This window comes from Choloepus didactylus, chromosome 21 (assembly GCF_015220235.1).
Source record: "Choloepus didactylus isolate mChoDid1 chromosome 21, mChoDid1.pri, whole genome shotgun sequence".
NCBI lineage: Eukaryota > Metazoa > Chordata > Mammalia > Pilosa > Megalonychidae > Choloepus > Choloepus didactylus.
In genome coordinates this window covers 16,023,945-16,040,792 of record NC_051327.1, presented here as the reverse complement: position 1 = coordinate 16,040,792, position 16,848 = coordinate 16,023,945, and the positions used below count along the sequence as shown (strand labels likewise).

General features: G+C 57.2%; 1 protein-coding gene across 5 annotated transcripts in view; it reads left to right on the top strand.

Moving 5' to 3' along the window:
- Positions 1-16,848, top strand: part of GTF2IRD1 (GTF2I repeat domain containing 1) — a 110,853-nt gene that overhangs the window by 49,949 nt on the left and 44,056 nt on the right. For 3 of the 5 annotated variants that reach the window (XM_037814318.1, XM_037814315.1, XM_037814316.1), the window contains exons 9-15: positions 3,272-3,455; positions 8,568-8,593; positions 9,553-9,661; positions 10,741-10,778; positions 11,282-11,362; positions 11,971-12,072; positions 16,220-16,267. In XM_037814318.1, coding sequence (XP_037670246.1) covers positions 3,272-3,455; positions 8,568-8,593; positions 9,553-9,661; positions 10,741-10,778; positions 11,282-11,362; positions 11,971-12,072; positions 16,220-16,267 — 588 coding nt within the window. The remainder of the gene's footprint in view (positions 1-3,271; positions 3,456-8,567; positions 8,594-9,552; positions 9,662-10,740; positions 10,779-11,281; positions 11,363-11,970; positions 12,073-16,219; positions 16,268-16,848) is intronic. The other 2 variants (XM_037814319.1, XM_037814317.1) reach the window with 1 other exon arrangement.

Genomic DNA, 16,848 nt, shown 5'->3' with positions numbered 1-16,848 from the left:
GTTCCTCAAGACTCAGCTCTGGGGTTGCCTCCTCCAGGAAGCCTTCCTCCCTCCCAGGCTGGGCCGGGTGAAGGTCCCCTCACCATTTCACGTTGCTGCTCAATGCTCCTAGCCAGGGTCTGTCTCCTTGGGGGCCGGGGCTGCACCCGAGCCCTCTCCGTGTCCCCAGCACACACAGGACAGATCCTGGCTCAGAGCAGACGTCAGCCCCTGCACTCTGGGGCAGCAAATCTCAGAGGGTGGGGCCCGCCACGTGAACGAGCTTGGTGCCCACAGTGGACCGTGTGGGGGGCAGGGTGGGGGTTCCCTCTGCAGTGAAGGGCCAAGGCGGGGAGGAAGGGGGCCCCACTCAGAGGCCAGAGCTGCTGGACTGGGGGCTGGAGAGGTGGGGCCAGAGAACTCGGGAGTTCCCTGCCTGCGGGGAGAGAGCGAGCACTGGTTCCAGAGTCAGCAGATACTAGTGGGGTGCCCAGGCTCACCCCTTTCCCACCTTGGTTTCTGCTTCAGGCCACAAGCTGAGTGGGTGGGCCTCACCTCCCTCCCTGCTCTCTCTGTTTCTCTCTCCTTGCCTCTTCTTCCCATCTCTTCTCTCTTCCTCTTCCTCCCTTCCTTTCTTATCCCCTCACGCAGTCCCTGGTTCACTTGCTTATCAGGCGTGTGTTTTGAGCCCCTCTAGGTGCCGGGCACTGTCCCAGGGGTGCTGCAAGCAGACTCTTGTCTCAGGGTTCTCAGCATCCAGCAGGTGCCTGGAGCTGTGTGTGCAGGAGCAGAAGTGATCTGTGGGTCTGCGGTGTATACAGTAGTCTGTGGAGTATACAGTAGTCAGCAATTGTATGCAGTGCTCAGCAGCTGTATTTAGTGGTCTGAAGTTTTATACAGTAATCTGTGGAATGTACAGTAGTCTGTGGGGTATACAGAAGTCTGCAGGTGTATACAGTGGCCTGCAGTGGTATTCAGTGGTCTGTGGTGTATACAGTGGTCAGCAGGTTGTATACAGTGGTCAGCGGTTGTATACAGTAGCCTGCAGTGGTCAGGGCCCTCAGGAAAAGGACAGCTCAGAGAGGAGGGTGAGGTCTCTGCAGCCTGGGGGAACCAGGGGTGGCTTCATGGAGGAGGTGCCCTTTGAGCCGAGGCAGGGCTGGGGGGCCCCGGGTCTGTGGGCACAGCAGGCTGGGACTCCTGGGTTGGGGTGGGTGGAGGGGGGTCCTTGAAGCCTTCGGGGGGAGTTTGGGATGCCCCATGCGCCTTTGGTGTGGCTGGCGCCTCCAAGGGCAGGATGAGCCAGATGGAGGGGGAGCTGGAGGGGAGCCAGCCCGGCTGTGGGTCCCGCCACCAGCCTTCTGGCTTGTTACACGTTCTGCACATATCCCAGAGTGTCCTCACTTGGGCGCTCCAGAGGCAAATTCAGATTCCCCGGGGGGCTCTCGGTCTTGGAGGCTGCAGGCCTTGCCCCTCTTCGGGGCAGAGCTCCCTTGGGGCTGTCCCTTCAGCTGCCTTGGGGAGAAGGATGTTCCCGATGAGCCTCGGGGGATCCTGGGAGTAGGATGTTGTTTGACATCTGGGCCGAGGCACCCAGCCTGCCCCTGGTCTGTCCTTTCAGCCCCAACTCTGGGTGAAGAGGGCCAGTGATAGGGGTGGGGGTGCAGAGGTGAAAAGGAAAACACAGGAAAGAGAGAAACGAGTTGGAGCCCAGCCTTTAGGAAGCCTCAAGACTGTGGTCACCCCAAAGGGTGTTGAGCGAGGGGTTCGGTGGGGCGTGGAGCCTCTGCTCCTGGGCAGACCCCTGCCACCCTCTGTTCTCCCCTTCCCAGTGGGCAGTGGGCCAGAAGCCAGCAGGGTAGAGGATCCATCCTTGGACTCTCCTCCTTGCTGGAAAGGCAGGCCCCAGCAAACCAGACAGAGCCAAATGGAGAAAGTCACGTAGACTCGAAGAACCAGCCACCCGGGTGCTGGGGGCTGAGGGTGGGGGAGCTGGCGATGCTGGAGGCTTGGGGGGCTGGGGGGAAATAGTTTGACAGCTGTTGAGATTTTGAGCATTTAATTTGACAACGAGCTAAGTGTGACTTCCCAGTGAGATTTGGCTGCCAGAGACGCCAACGCAGACCCAGGCTGCATCAACAGAAAAACAACATTCGTGCGGCCCGAGTGAGGGTCCCAGATGGCAGTGGCCTGCCCTGAGCAGAGCGTGGCTGGAGAGTTGTCCAGCTCGGGGCTGGCGCTCGTAGGGACACAGACAAACCACTGTGTGGCCCGAGGAGCAAGGCCAGGATGGAGAGGAATGGCGAGGAGATATGGGATCCTCCCATCCTCATGGGGAGACGAGGAACTGGGCACCCAGCCCAGTTCATCTACTGGAACCTTCCAGAGCACGGAAACCCATGAAAGTACCATCTTATCTCAAGCACTGTGCTGGGTGTATAGTGGGTGCTCAAGAGCTGTTTGGTGAATGAATGAAAACACAGAGCTGGGGTGTAAGTGAATGACTTAAAAATTGCGGAAGACCGAACTTAATAATCTGGAAGAAAAATGAACGAGTAACCAGTTCAGGAGCCCAGACTCTGGTTACACTGCTGTGGGCATAGCTGTTTGCTTTCAGCCGGTGCCTTGTTGAAGGAGCTGAGAAGTGAGAGGGGAGCTGAGCCCCACCCTGGAGGGTTGGAGTTGCTCTGTCATCACACTCAGCAGACATGTATGGAGTGTGACTGTGTGCCAAGCCCTCTCTAAATCCCAGAGATGCAGCAGTGAACAAAAAGCCCTGCTCACATGGAATGTCTATTCCCAACCATAAACCTGCATATGAAAAAATAGCTATCTATGCCGTTAAGTAATGCTGAACATATGATGATTAACAACCTGGGGCCAGAAGGGAGGGAGGGATGGAGAAAGGGTGGAATGAGTGTGGTATCTAAGAGCAGGGGATTCTAGCAGAAGGAAGAGCTTGTGCAAAGGCCCTGGGGTGCTTGGGATTCTGGCATGTTGGAAAAGCAACAAGGAAGCCAGAGTGACTGGGATGGGGCAAGGAAAGCAGTGCAAGGAACAGGAGGAGGTTGGAGATGATGCGCTCCGGGTCACTTTGGGCTCATCAGCCTGGGTGAGACATTGGCCATTACTGAGACAGTAATGTCTGGACATTTTTGAAGGTGTTTTAGGCATTTTGGTCGGCACAGTGGGAGAGGGCTGGGTGGGAGGCGAGCATGGCCGCAGCCCTTGGGCCAGGGGCATCCGGCAGCCTCCGTCCTGTGCTCGCTCAGCCTTGGCCTTGCCCTTCCAGCGGAAGCCCTGGGCCTGGACCACATGGTCCCCGTCCCCTACAGGAAGATCGCCTGCGACCCGGAGGCCGTGGAGATAGTGGGCATCCCAGACAAGATACCCTTCAAGCGCCCCTGCACTTACGGGGTTCCCAAGCTGAAGCGGATCTTGGAGGAGCGGCACAGCATCCACTTTATCATTAAGAGGTACAGGGTGGAATGTGGGGAGCTGGGCTCGGGGTATTGGGGTGTCTGGGCTGGGCAGGGGCAGGGCAGGGTCCCAGGAAGGCAGCTGATGGGGCAGGGGTGGAATGAAGGGTTGTGTGACTTAGCAGAGAGAACCAGACAGGCCTGGGAGAGAATTCAGGCTCCCTACCAGCACGTTGAGGAATGGATGGGAAAACGGAGTCCTCGGGCCTGGCCTGAACTGGGTTAGAAGGCTTGCTTCCTCCCGGGATCAAAATCTTCTGGCTGGCTGGCAATCTCTGGGGTTCCTTGGCTTTTCCATCACATGGCGATGTCTTCTCCTCTCTTCTGAGTTCCGTGAATGTCCAGCTCCTCACCGCTCCCTCAGTGGCCTTCTCTATAAGGTCTCCAGTAACCAGATTAAGAGCCATCCTGATTGAGGTGGGCCACACATTCACTGAAATAGCCTCATTCAAAGGTCCTGTTTGCAACGGGTTCACACCACAGGAATGGGTTCAGTTAAGAAGATGATTTTTTCTGGGGTACATGGCTCCAAGCCACTACACTAAGTTCTTATTAAGAGTTGTTTTTCTCCCTTAAAGAGACTTTTGAACTTAACCTGCCCTTCCCCTGGACTGCCCTCCTTGCTGGTGGTTTGACCCGCCTTTCCTGCCCCCCCGAGGTTGCCCATTTCCCCTGGAGCAGGTGTGGGTGGGTGGGAGAGCAAGACGAACTCCCAAGCTGGAGCCCAGGGAACCCCGGGATGCCAACTCCCTCTTATTCCAGCCTTCTCACCCCAACACTGGCCGAGGAGTTTGCCCTTAGAGCTGCAATCACCTCCAAGCCAGCATCCGCGTCTCTAGGCAATGCCCAGACTTCCTGAGATGCTTCTTCCCCTCTGGTTAGAGACCAAGGGCTGGCCAGAGGCCGTGTCGTCCAGCCCCCTGCCTCCAGGCAGGCCTGCACTGACACGCTCCCAGGCACGTCTTTCCCATTGCCCTCGGAGGCCGCGCTCAAGCTTGTTCATAGACTCCTGCACCTGCTCGCTCATTTATTGCCACTGAGCTGGAGGCTGGGACCGTGGTGTGTTCATTACTGAATCCCCAGCCTCCAGAACATTCCCTGGGTTATAGGGGATGCCCAGTGTGCATTCGTGGAACTGGTGAATGAATGCTTGTCCAAATTGGGCCCATACCGTCTGACTTCTTAGGAGATAAACAGGGTAATGGGAGAGAGGAAAATGGGTAGGGGGTACCAATTTAGGGTGGTCAGGGGGCCTCAGAGAGAAGGTGATGTTTAAGCCAAAACTGGGAGGTTGAGAAGGGGGCTGCACCCCACAGAGCTGGGGCAGGGGCTCTAGGCAGAGGGCTCGGTGGGTCCACAGAGGCAGGGTGGGAGCAGGAGTGGGGGTGCCTCTGAGGGCTCGGAGTTGTTCTGGGACCAGTGGGAGGGCAGGACCTCCTCAGGGGGGTTTGTAGGCAAGCGCCAAGGTCTGAAGGACCCCTGGCTGCTCGGGGAGAGTGGATTCTAGGGAGACAAGAGCAGAGTGGAGATACCCGTTAGGAGGCTGTTGCATCAGGCAGGTGAGCGGCAATGGGGTTGGGGGAGAGGAGCTTTGAATTTGGGGTAACTTTGGAGCTAATGGGGTGTGCTGGGGAATTGAGGGTGAGGGCGATAAGAGAAACAAGGAGGCAGGGGGCTCCCACGTTCCTGAGTGTGGTGACTGGGGGAAGCACGTCTTGGACATGGGATGGCGAGCTCCACTTTGGAGATGCTAAATCGGGGGTGCTGGGGGGAGATGGGATTCTCAAGGGGCTGAGTTGAGACATGGAACACTCCCCACCTGCCACCATCTCTCAAAGCTCCCTTCCCACTGCTCCTGCAGAAAGAATTTTACCCTTCCTCCAGCAACAGGTGGCTTCCTCCCCCTATTTGCATACCCCTCCCCGTCCCTCTCCATCAGGGCCCCTCACTTGCTTGTTTCCGTCCCTCTCCATCAGGGCCCCTCACTTGCTTGTTTTTGGCACCCCATTTCCAAGCCATCCCTGGGGACCTCCCAGCACCTGCCCTGGGGACCCAACTTGATAAATGATTCTTAAAATGAATGGAAATCAATCACCTTTCAGTCAGGCAGTGCCGACTTAGGTCTAGCTTAAGTCTCTCTTGCTGCCGCTAAGTTGTTTTCTGTCAGTTGACTCCTGGTGGGGGTTAAGGGAAAGAAAGCAGCACAAGCACCTCTGTGTCCCCTAATGTGCCTGACCATGGTGTTTAGCTGATTTTACTGTCCCTCTTCCTCCATTTAATTCTTTACCAGTCTTTGCTGAGGGCCTCCTGCAGGCCCAGCCTATCACTGTGCCCTGCTGAGGACTTCAAGAAACAGCAGGCACAGTCCCCGTCTGTCCCTAGAGGTCAGGGGTGGTCACCCAGGTGATGAGTCGAGGGTGGGGCAAAATGTCACCAGTTGTTGATGCCTCAGTGGCATCTGAGCAGCAAGCTTGTAGGGCTTCCTGGAGGAGGAGGCTTTGGCTTCAGGCAGACTAGGCTTGAGCCACGTGCAGCATATCGTACAAGCAGCTTTTCTCCTGAGCCTCAGTTTCCTCATATATAAAAGTGGGGGCATTGTTGCCCACCACCCCGGGTTTTTTCCAACGTGAAACAAAGTGGACATAACACACCTGACATGTAATAGGTAGTCCTAGCTTGCGGACACCATAAAATGGGTTGGCTTTTAGTAATGCTTTTAGTAAAGCTTATAGTTCTGAGGCCGTGACATTGTCCAAATCTAGGAAAATCATCAAGACGACACCCTCTTCCCAGAGACCAGCTGCCGGCGATCCTGGACTCCTCTGTCACACGGAGCTGTCTGCTGGTCTCGCCCTTTTCTTCTGGGTTTCCTTGCTTTCAGCCTCTTGCTTCCCTGGCTTTCTCTTTCTTTACCTGAAATTCATTCTCTTATAAAGGACTCCAGTAAGAGGATTAAGACCCTCCCTGAATGAAGTGGGTCATTATCTTAAGTTGAAATCTTACTTCCCGTGGGTCCACACCCACAGGAATGGGTTAACTTTCTGAACATCCATTTCTGGGTTTGTACAGCTTCAGACCATCACACAGGTGCTTCATATGCATAAGTCCTTTTCCTGGACCCCTCTTCTCTCACATGCTAGGGAGTAGTCCAGAGCTTCAGCTCTCAGGCCCCAGGTTCAAATCCCGGCCCTCCCATTTCCTAGCTGTGTGGCCTTGGAGAAGCTACTTGACTGTTCTGTGCCTCCTTTTTCTCAACTTTCAAATGGGGCAGATCATTGCCCATGTCTCGTAGTATCGATAGGAGACTAAATGCCTGGCTCTGCGTCAGGTGCTTGGATCAGCCGGCGCACCCTGAGCCTTCGGTACATTCCACCTCCCAGCCTTCTCCATCAGGGATTTGAGCTCATCCTGGCAGAATCTGAAAATTACTCCCTTTGTGCTTCCGGAGAAAAGAGAGCATAGGAGGCGGGCAAGAGGTGGAGTCTCAGTCTGCCCTCCTGTCTCCGGGGTGCGAGGGGTGGGAGTGGGGGGTCAGGGGTGCAGAGGAGAAGGCCCCTGGATAAGCCCCATGGGTCTGCCTGCTCCTTGGTGGCCTGGGTCTCTCTGCTCCAAGTCGGACCAAGCCCTCATGTCTGTGGCCCCACGGGGACACAACCCCAGAGCGAGGGGAGCTGAGTCCACCTCTCAAGGGCAGATCTAAGGAAGAAGTGGCTGGAGAAGATTCTAAAACTCTGGGCCATGCTGCGGAGGATGGACAGCGGCCCTTTATCCACGCCCGTCGTGTAGACGGGACTTTGCTCCGGGCAGCTGAGGAGGGCTGGGTCACAGCCCTGGAGCCACATCCAGCCTTCCCTGTCCTCTCTTCCCAGCCCTGACTCCACTTGGGGAGCTGTGGGAGCCCCTGGTGCTGCCGTGACTCTGCCTCCCTGATAAATAAAACCATAAATAACAAAACCTCAGTCGGAGGGTGGGGCCGAGGAAGTGTGCCTCAGAAAGGAAGCCAGTTTTTCCTGCTTCTGGGCCTGGAGGGACCCAGATGTGTGTGGGCCTCAAGGAGCGACTGGGGAGCGGGGCCTGCTCCCTGGACCCCTCGAGGAGGGAGGAGGAAGCCACACTGCCCACGACTGGCGTTGAGTGTCCTGGGGCAGTGCCTGGCCGGTGTGGGCTCCTTTCCTGGGTCTGGGCCTCGCTTCTGCCTGAGTTTAGGGACCAAAGCCCTGTCCCCTTGTCCAGCTTCTCCATGGCCCGGCTGGAGTCAGAGGAAAACACAGCAGCCCTGGGGCAGGCGTCTGGTGACCCCAGCCCCACCCTCACCGACCTTTACTCCAGACCCCATTTTGTTAGCTTCTAGATCTCTTACTTGGTGACCCAGTGGTTCCTGCCCAGGACCCTCGGTGCCCAGCCCCCACCCTGCACCCCTGAAACAGCTCTCAAGGTGGTTCCCAGTCCCAGCCCTGTCCACCTCCTGCGGTTGCCTCACCCAGGCTCCCTTAGGCTGAGTGGAGCCCCCAGCTGCCCCTGCCCTCCCCCCAAGCGCCTTCACCTGAAGAACCTCCCAACCATCCCATCCCACCCAAGCCCCCCTCTATGAAGTCTTTCCTGAGGGAAGGGGTGACCAGGGCTTCTGAGGCCACGTGGAGGGTCTCATGTGTGTCATCCTGCATGGCTGTGATCTGCCAGCGAGTCTGGCCTGTGCAGCGGACAGGGGGCTTCCTGGCTTCTTGGGAACAGGGATTATCACGGCCCCCAGCACTGGGTAAAAACCTGCAGAGGAAGGGAGGGACTGCGTCACTCATGGCCAGGCCCAGGTGGCGAAGGGGAGCTGGTCATCGGCCAGCTGTGACCAAGGAGAGCTCGGGGTGGGGAGAGGCTGGGGGAGAGGATTGGGGAATGGGTTGGACCCCCCAGGAGCACCCAGGTGCTGGCCCAGCCTTCCCTGGTGGTGGAGAAATGATTTGGGGTACCCGGCTGTCCCAGACTGGGCCCTCTCCTGCCCTGTGCGTGGCCAGCCCAGGCACTGGATCCGAGAGGGACGGTGGAGGCTGTTTCCCTGAGCCCGGGGGGCCTGGGGCCTGCACCTTCTCAACCCTGTCTCTCCTCTCTCCCCAGGATGTTTGATGAGCGAATTTTCACAGGTAAGTGCAGGCACCTCGGGGTTGATGCACCTGAGGGTGCTGGAGCTGCTATCACACTCAGCCCTGTTCTCTTGACTCCCTCCCTGGGGCCACACATCCTGGGGCAGACCCAGGGTGGCTCCCAGGGTTGTGTGTGCACGCGTGCATGAGTGTGCCTGCACGCATGTGTGCTGGGAGGGCAGGCAGTGAGGAGAGCAGCTCCTGCCGAGCCTTCCCCTCACCCGTCTCTTTCCTCTGCTCCTGGCGGGGCCGATTTGCCGCACAGACTGTTGGGACAACAGTTCGCATCTTGGGCTGCCCTGGGTGGGGGATAACAAAGCTGCTGTTGGCTGAGTAGTAGCAGGTACCAGGTACCCTTCTGAGCTGTTAGCGTATTTTAATTTACTTCATCTTCCAGCAGTCCTGCGGGGCAGACCCTGTTAGCCTCGCTGAGAGATGAAGGAAGGGAAGCCCCCTCTGGCCAGTGTCAGGTCAGGCTGCAAACCCGGGCAGTGAGGCTGCACAGAGCTGGGCTATAACCAGGGGGCCATGAGGCGCTCAGCCGGGTGCAGCCCAAGAAGCTTCCTACCCCCCCATTCCAGCCCCACCCCCGGCCAGCCTTGTGACTCTGGGCAGGGTCCTGAGGGCCTCAATTCCTTGTCTGGGAAATGGGGGTGATAAGAGCACTCCCCCTCGGGTTCTGAGGATAGGTGAATGAGAGAATGGTCCCCTGGCACAGCCTTGGGGGGCTCAGCCCTTTCCCAAGGGCTCCCTCAGCCCGGTGGAGCTGCTAGGGGTCAGGACAGCCGTTTCCGCCTGCTTATTCCTTCCTCCTGCCCCCTCCCCACCGGCCTGGTCCTGGCGGTTGGCAGCTGGACAGAGAGCCCACGAGAAGGGGGCAGAGCCCCGCCCGGGTGCCCCCTCTGGCAGAAGGCCAGGGAGCCTGCAGCTTGACCTCCCCCTCCCGTCTCGCCTCCCAGGGAGCAAGTTTACCAAAGACCCCACGAAGCTGGAGCCAGCCAGCCCGCCGGAGGACGCGTCTGCCGAGGTCTCTCGTGCCACCGCCCTGGAGCTGGCCAGGACTGCTCGGTGAGGCCCCCCGCTCCGGGCCCAGGGCCACCCCACTGGGAGGAGGCAAGGCCTAGGGCTGGCCTGGGGGTGCGGGGCCCAGCTCCTCCCACCACCCCAACTGCCTGCACACACACACAGCAGCGCACACAGATACACACATGTACATCATCTCACAGACACGTGCACCTACACGTCATCACACACAGACACGTGCACACACACGTCATCGTGCAGACACCCACACCCGTGTCATCATGTACAGATGCACATGTACAACACATGCATGCACCATCACACACCGATAACTTGCACGCATGCACACACACCTCGTCACACACAGACACGCACACACGTGCTCTTACTCCATACTAAGCTGCCAGTCCCTGCCTTGGGCCAGGGAGAATCCAAAAGAACAGAGAGACTCCACCTTTTTTTCCTTCTCCTGGAGAACCCTTGGCCAGATCTGGGCTGGGTGTTGCGTCCTCTCGGAAGCCTGATGGGAACTACCAGCCTAGGTGGGCACCTCCCTGAGCACCCACTGGGCCCTGCACCCAGCACAGGCCTGGCTACCGTCCACCAGACTGTGAGCTCCTGCCGGCCCGGAGGGGCCGTTCATCTCAGATTCCCCATGTCCAGCCGGGCCTCCCCCCACAGGGCTCCGTGAAAGGAGAGAATTAGCCGGATCATTCTGTCCCAGGGGCCCGGTCCATCTCACCCCCCAGGCCTCCCTTCTCTGACTCCCTGACCCCCTTCCCAGATGACAGTCCTCACAGTTCTCAGTTCACCCTGCAAGCATTGACCAGACCCCCCGTGTGCTAGCCTGGGGCTCCCAAACTGCCAGACCCAGTCCCTGCCCTGAGCATCTCCCCAGGCAGGGAGCAGGGGCTTGGCAGGGGCCGCCCAGGAGACTACAGTCCCAGGAGACGGGGCCCTGGGAACCTCACTTGGGTGAGCACCATCCTGCAGGCCCTGGGGATCTGGGGAGGGCGGGTAAGGAGTGGGGTTAGGTGTGGGTTCTGAACGGGGCAGCAGCTGCAGGCCCCTGGCCACTGGGGATGGCAGCCATCACGGAGGCTGATCCCATGTCCTTCCCACAGGTCAGAGAAGGGTGGCATCTCTGAGGACTGCGGGCCAGGTGAGGAGGAGCAGGGCCCTCAGTGGGTCATGGGCGGGAGGGCTGGGAGGGCCCTGGGGGTAGATGGGCTCAGACCGTGGGCCTTAGGGACGTCCTAATGAATCTCTTTGCCCACTCCCACTCCCCTAACTCCACAGCACTGAGGTGCAGAGCGTGCTGGGAGCTCCCAGGGGCGGGGAGGGGCAGGGGCTGGAGAGAAGTCGGGAGTCTTGGGTTCTGGCTCTTCCGGTCATTTCAGCTGGCTCCGTGGGCGAGTGGCTTCCGCCCTGTCAGCCGCCACCATCAGATCTGCAATCGGGAGACCCCAGGACTGGCCTGATGGCCTCCTGAGGGCCTGCCTGACTCTCCGTCCCTGGCTCAGGCAGCAGCTTTGGGGCTGACACGGCTTTTCCAGGACATTCACTCACAAGTCACAAGCCCGGGAATGTTCTGAAACGAGTCGCCTTGCCCAGCCGAGAAACTTGTGCCCAAACTTGACCGTGATGCTGGTTTCCTCCTCACAGGAACCTCCGGGGACCTGGGTGGGCTGCGGCCAATCAAAATTGAGCCGGAGGACTTGGACATCATCCAGGTGACCATCCCAGGTGAGGGACAGCCTGAACCCACGAGAACTGAGCCGCTCTCGAGACTGGGCCCCTGGGCCTGCTGCATCTGCCCCATCCCCTCCAGGGCTGCCCACTCCGTCTTTCGGGGGGGCCTCCCCAGCCAAGGGGAGGCCTGTGGGCTGCTGTGTCTCTAGTTTGATTCTGAAATAATAGTAAAGTGCTTTCTGCAGCCGTACCTGCTCTCTGTGTTGGAAATCATTGCTCTCGGCTCCGACTTCCTAAGGGAGGTTCCCTCCTCCATGCTCCAACCTCCATCTCTCTGGCTTTTCTGGGATTTGAGAGGCAGGATGGAGAAGACATTGGAGTAAGAGGAACTCAGTTTGATTCCTGCTCTGTAACACCATCTCCTTCCCCAGACTCAATTTCCACATCTGTAAAGAAGGGGTTAACTTGGCCTCTGAAGGCTGAGCCGAAGGGTTACCATCGGGACCCCTCAGGGCTCCAGGCTCCCCCTCCAGCTCCTGCCTGGCCTGCTCTCCCACAATTCCAAAGCAGCACTTCCTTTTAGGGGGCCTGGTATGGGGGCCTGCTGGGCTGGGTGGCTCCTGAGGAGTCTCAGTCCCTGAGGATGTGCTTGTCATTTGGAGTTTTGTCTCCAGACCCTTCACCAACCTCTGAGGAAATGATGGACTCGATGCCTGGGCATCTGCCCTCGGAGGATTCCGGTTATGGGATGGAGATGCTGACTGGTAAGAAGTGGGCTGGGCTGGCAGGGCTGGGGGCTCACCGTGGTGGGAAGCCCTGGGCTTTTCCTGGTACCAACTGCCCCCATTAGAGGAAACCCAGTCTCTGCCCAACCCCCTTACTGTGCAGCCCCCGCCCAGGCTGGGTCCTGTTCCGAAAAGTTCAAGTAGGACTCGAGGGCTAGCATGTGTGGTTACCAGGTCTTTCCCAATTCATTCATTCATCCGTTTGTTCATTCATTCAACAAGGTCTAGGGTAAGAGGAACAGCAGTTCCTCTCCTCATGGGGCTGACATCCTAGTGAGGGGGGACAGGCTGTGAGCAAATAAGTAAAATACCCAGAATGTCAGGTGGTGGTGGCAGGTGCCATGGAGGAAGGCAAAGCAGGGAGGGAGAGTGTGGGCAGCCTTGGGGCGGGGCAGGGGGCAGTTTACTGCAGGATTTGGGGGGTCAGAGAGGACCTCACTGAGATAGTGCCCTTTGAGCAAAGACTGGAAGGAGGTGCGAGAGGGAGATGTGGCTATCGGGGGAAAGAGCTTTCCGGCAGAGGAAACAGCCAGTGCAAAGGCCCTGAGGTATGACGGGTCCCATCATGTCCCCGGAACGCGAGCAGATAGATGCAGGTGGCTGGAGCAGAGCCATGGGGGGTGCGGATGGAGGGGCGTCAGAAATGTGATGGGGAGAGGGCATCTTACCTGTGGTTACATGGTCGGTCGGACAGGTAGATAGCAGGGGAGGGAGGGCTGGTTCTCTGTTTTGTTGTTTTTTCCCTTTTTACGTTGGAAACTTTCAAAAACACATGCCATTAGAAATAATAGACTAATGAATCCCACATACCCAACTGCAAGCTCCAGAAATTATCAAGAGATAATTATTATAGGTAATAATGATAAAAACTGTAATAGGTATGTAAAGCTTTTTAAAAAAGAGTCATTATAAAGAAAAATAGTATGTAAATTACAGTTCAGGAGGTTCGCAGATCTGGCAGTAATTGGCGTTAGCACTCAAATGACTCAAGGGTGGAAAGCTCTAGTAAGTGACACAGAGCCAGAGCAAGAAGCTTTGGGAAGAGTGCTGGCGTTTGTTTCCCCCGTACGTGGTGTCCTGTGCCAGCTTGAGGGATGTGAGATGCAGTTTAATGTGTGAGGCGTTTATTCGGGGCTGCCCTTGAGGTCGGCTCCTGTGTAAGGGAGAGAATGGAAGCACGAGGGGGCAGAGGGAGAACCAGCCCCACGGGGAACCCAGCAGCTAGAGCGGCCCCTCAGAGTTGTTCCACGTTGAACCCAGACGACCAGACCTTTAACCGCCCTCCCCCCAATCAGTTGTGGGACATGGGCACGACCAGGCAGACGTGACCATGGCTGAGGCATGCTCTGCAGCAGGGGCAGCCCTAAAGGCACGTCCCAGTGCCCACCTCGGCATGGATGGATGACTGGCCAAAGAAGCAGAGAACACGTGAACAAATGCCTGCAGTCTCAGAGAAGGGAGGGTTGGAGCCACGGGGCTTCTCTTTTGCACCTTTTAATCGGTCAGAACTTTTCTGGAACATGTGGGGAGACGGCTGCTCTCATATGGTGCTGGTAAGAATGCCCGTCGGCAAAAGACTTTTTAAAGCAATTTGTCTACGTTATTTAAATGCACATTCCCTGGCAGTTCCAGGCAGCCAGCCTTAGGAAATTGTTGACATGCGGACAGCATTTTCTGCACAGAGGAATTCACGGCCTTAATGGTGACAGTGAAAAATTGGAACTAGCTGTGCAGCTGTCGGGAGCCCATCAACGGCAACTTCCCGGTGGCCTAGTACACAGCCGTTAAAAACAGGCAATACGGGAGAAGGCTTCTGCTAGAGCATTAAGCAAAAATGCGGAATTGCTTGTTCTCTGCCTGCAAGTTCTATGTTGAAAACGTAATTGCTGGGGAAATAAAAAACAATGGAAATGCCAAAACGGTAGGTGTGGTAGGTAAAGCAAATTTTGTTTTTCTTTTCCTAAATCAGGTATGATATGCTTTTAATACTTGGGTAACGAACAGAAAATGTTACTTGCCCAGGCATGAGATGTGCATGACATTTGACTGCAATCCATGGTGAACCTCTCTGGGGAGTTGAGTGGAACACAGATGGTCCGGGCAGGTGGTGCCCGGCTGCGTTAACAGAGGTATTAGAAAAGGCTATAGGAGGTGAGCGTCCGCCTCCACCAGCTCCCACAGGCAGGGCTGGGCGGCCCCGAGAGAACGAGGCCGGGGCTGGCCGACAGCCCCATCCTGGTTCTTTTAGAAAGACATCTCCCCTGGATTTGACAGAGCTCCAGGAAACTGAGGCTCAGCGAGGTGAGTGCACCTCCCCACAGTCACTGAGCTGGGACCGAGCCAGTTCTGGAAGCCAGATTTGCCGAGTCCCTTGCCCAGGGCTCTTTCTGGGCCACTCCACTCAAAACTGACGGGTTCTGAGAATTGTGAGGTTTTCAGGACTGCCGTGGACTAGAGATTTCAGCATGGGTACGCCTTTTCTGTTTACAGAGGCAGTGTGTGTGTTTTGTAAAAACAATTAAGTACAGAAATACATAATATGTAACATGAAAGCCCCCATGGCCCCCTCAGGTGACCTCCAGTTTAGCCTCTACCCTTCCTGTGTCTATTTCTAATGCACCTTATCACTATTTTTTACATGTTGTCCCTTGTTTTTCCACTTGGTTCCTTGGGTGTCTTTCTACAGCTCTGTGGTATTGGTAGTGTAATCGACTGTTTATGTAGGTTGTTTCCAGTCACCCGCTGCTGAAAGTGGTGGAGCCGTGAGCATGTGGACGTGTGTGTTCAGGGTAGATAGTCCTGCTCCCCGAGCCTGGCTAGGGAATCAGGCAAGTTCCCCCCATTTGGAATTGTCTCCCCCTGTGGAATTTGCACAGGTGGTCTCCCTCTGCCTTTGGAAAGAACCCCCAGGAATGGACTCGGCTTCCTCCTGTTTCAGGGCCCACAGCAAAGCTGGCCCAGGCACCCCTGCTTAGACCAGGGTCGATGACGTACAGACCGTAGACTCCCTGGCCTGTGGTTCGTCTCCTCCTGCTGAGCTCGCCCTGTTATCTGCTCCCACCCGTGTTCCTGGGAGGTGACGGCTGCACACATGGACAGTTCAGCAAGGGGGGCTGACCCGTGGGCCCACGATCCCCTCCTGCCCCTCATGGGCTCCCTGGTGACCTTAATCAGTGCCCCAGGGTGTGGCACGTATGGGCGGCTTCCTCTACCATGGGGCAGCCACGTGCTCCTCCCTGGACAGACCCTGCCTGGTCGCCCTGCTTGTCCCCTCTGTCCTCCCTGTGTCCCCACCAGGCTGTCTCTTCCTGTCTGTCCCTCTGTCCATCTACGAATGTGGTTTCTTATTTTGGGTCTCCCCAGAAGCAGACCCTGAGACAAAGATTTGAGTGTAATTGGCTTATTTGGGAGGGGATCCCAGGGAACACCGTAAGGACTGAGAAGTGAGACGGGGACGGCGCAGGGTGCATTGTCAAGCTGTCACACTGTGAGCAAACTCTTAGAGCCTCAGTGAGCTCAGCTGAGTGGTGAGCGGTCTAGGATATTGATCCACCAACTCCCCCTCCGTCGTGGGTCGGGAGCTGTTTCGGGAGTCTCAACTCACCAGCACTTGCTGATTCAGCTCCCGCAGCCGAATAGAGCCTTCCAGCAGAGTCAGGTGTGTACAGCACCCACGACCTACAGTGTGCCCGTTTCACCAAGGACACCTTAGGCCTAAAGCTCAGGGCTGGGCTTCCATGTTTTCAGGTCAATGGCTGAGAATAGATGAAACTTTCTGGAACCTTCCGGCACATTCTGGATTGAGCCCCAAGGCTCAAACATGTCCATCGATCCCAGGGGCGGGCTCACTTTCTCTTGGACCCCGCCGGGTCCTCAGTGCCTAGAGCAGAAGCTGGCACGTTGTGGAAGGAAGGGCCGGTGCGGAGCGTGGAACACTCGCTCTCTGAGTCTGCTCTCTGTATACGTGGAGGTGAGGGTGGGGTACCTGTAAAGAATGGGGTCCCTGTTTCCATCTGGGGGTCGCCATGCCATGCCACGGAGTCGGAGCCCATGGCCTGGCACGCCCCTCCTGTCTGGCCCGATGCGGGCCGACTGTGGCTTCCCAGCACCCTCTGTTCTCTTTCAGACAAAGGCCCTGGCGAGGACCTGCGGCCTGAGGAGAGGCCCGTGGAGGGTGAGCGCCGTCCACCTCCTCCATCCCACCCACCCGCCTGCCCTCCCCACCACCCCCGGACTCCCCTTGGTCCCCTTCTCACCATCACCCTGGAGGAGGGGGCTGGGGTGGGGTAGGCATCCTGTGGGCTGCCCAAGGCGGAGGAGGTGTGTAGACCTGCCTTACCTGGTCAGGGGTATAAGCAGCTCCCTCTGATAAGGGAAACTGCAAGCCTTTCTTTATTTTTGTTTTATACACATCTTGCCTCTATCCAAAAAGGTTTTAAGGCTGGGGTGAGAGTCCAGTCTTCCTGAGCAAGTAGAATATAGGCCTGAAAGCACAAAATTGGCTGTGTGTGCTAGGAAGAGACATGGTCAGGGAGACCCAGAAACACTGCTCATGCCCTCTGCTGAGAGTGGGGGTAGGAGAGGAAGGAAAATCAAGGTGGGCACAGATGTTTCATCTCTGGAGTGTTGCCCCTGGGATGGGATGAGTGGGTGTCAGAGGAGAGAAGTGACGCTACCCCGAGCCAGCCTAGCAGGGGGACCTTGCAGTATTAAATGTCCACCGCCACTTGGTGACGGCATACTCAGTTTGCAGGC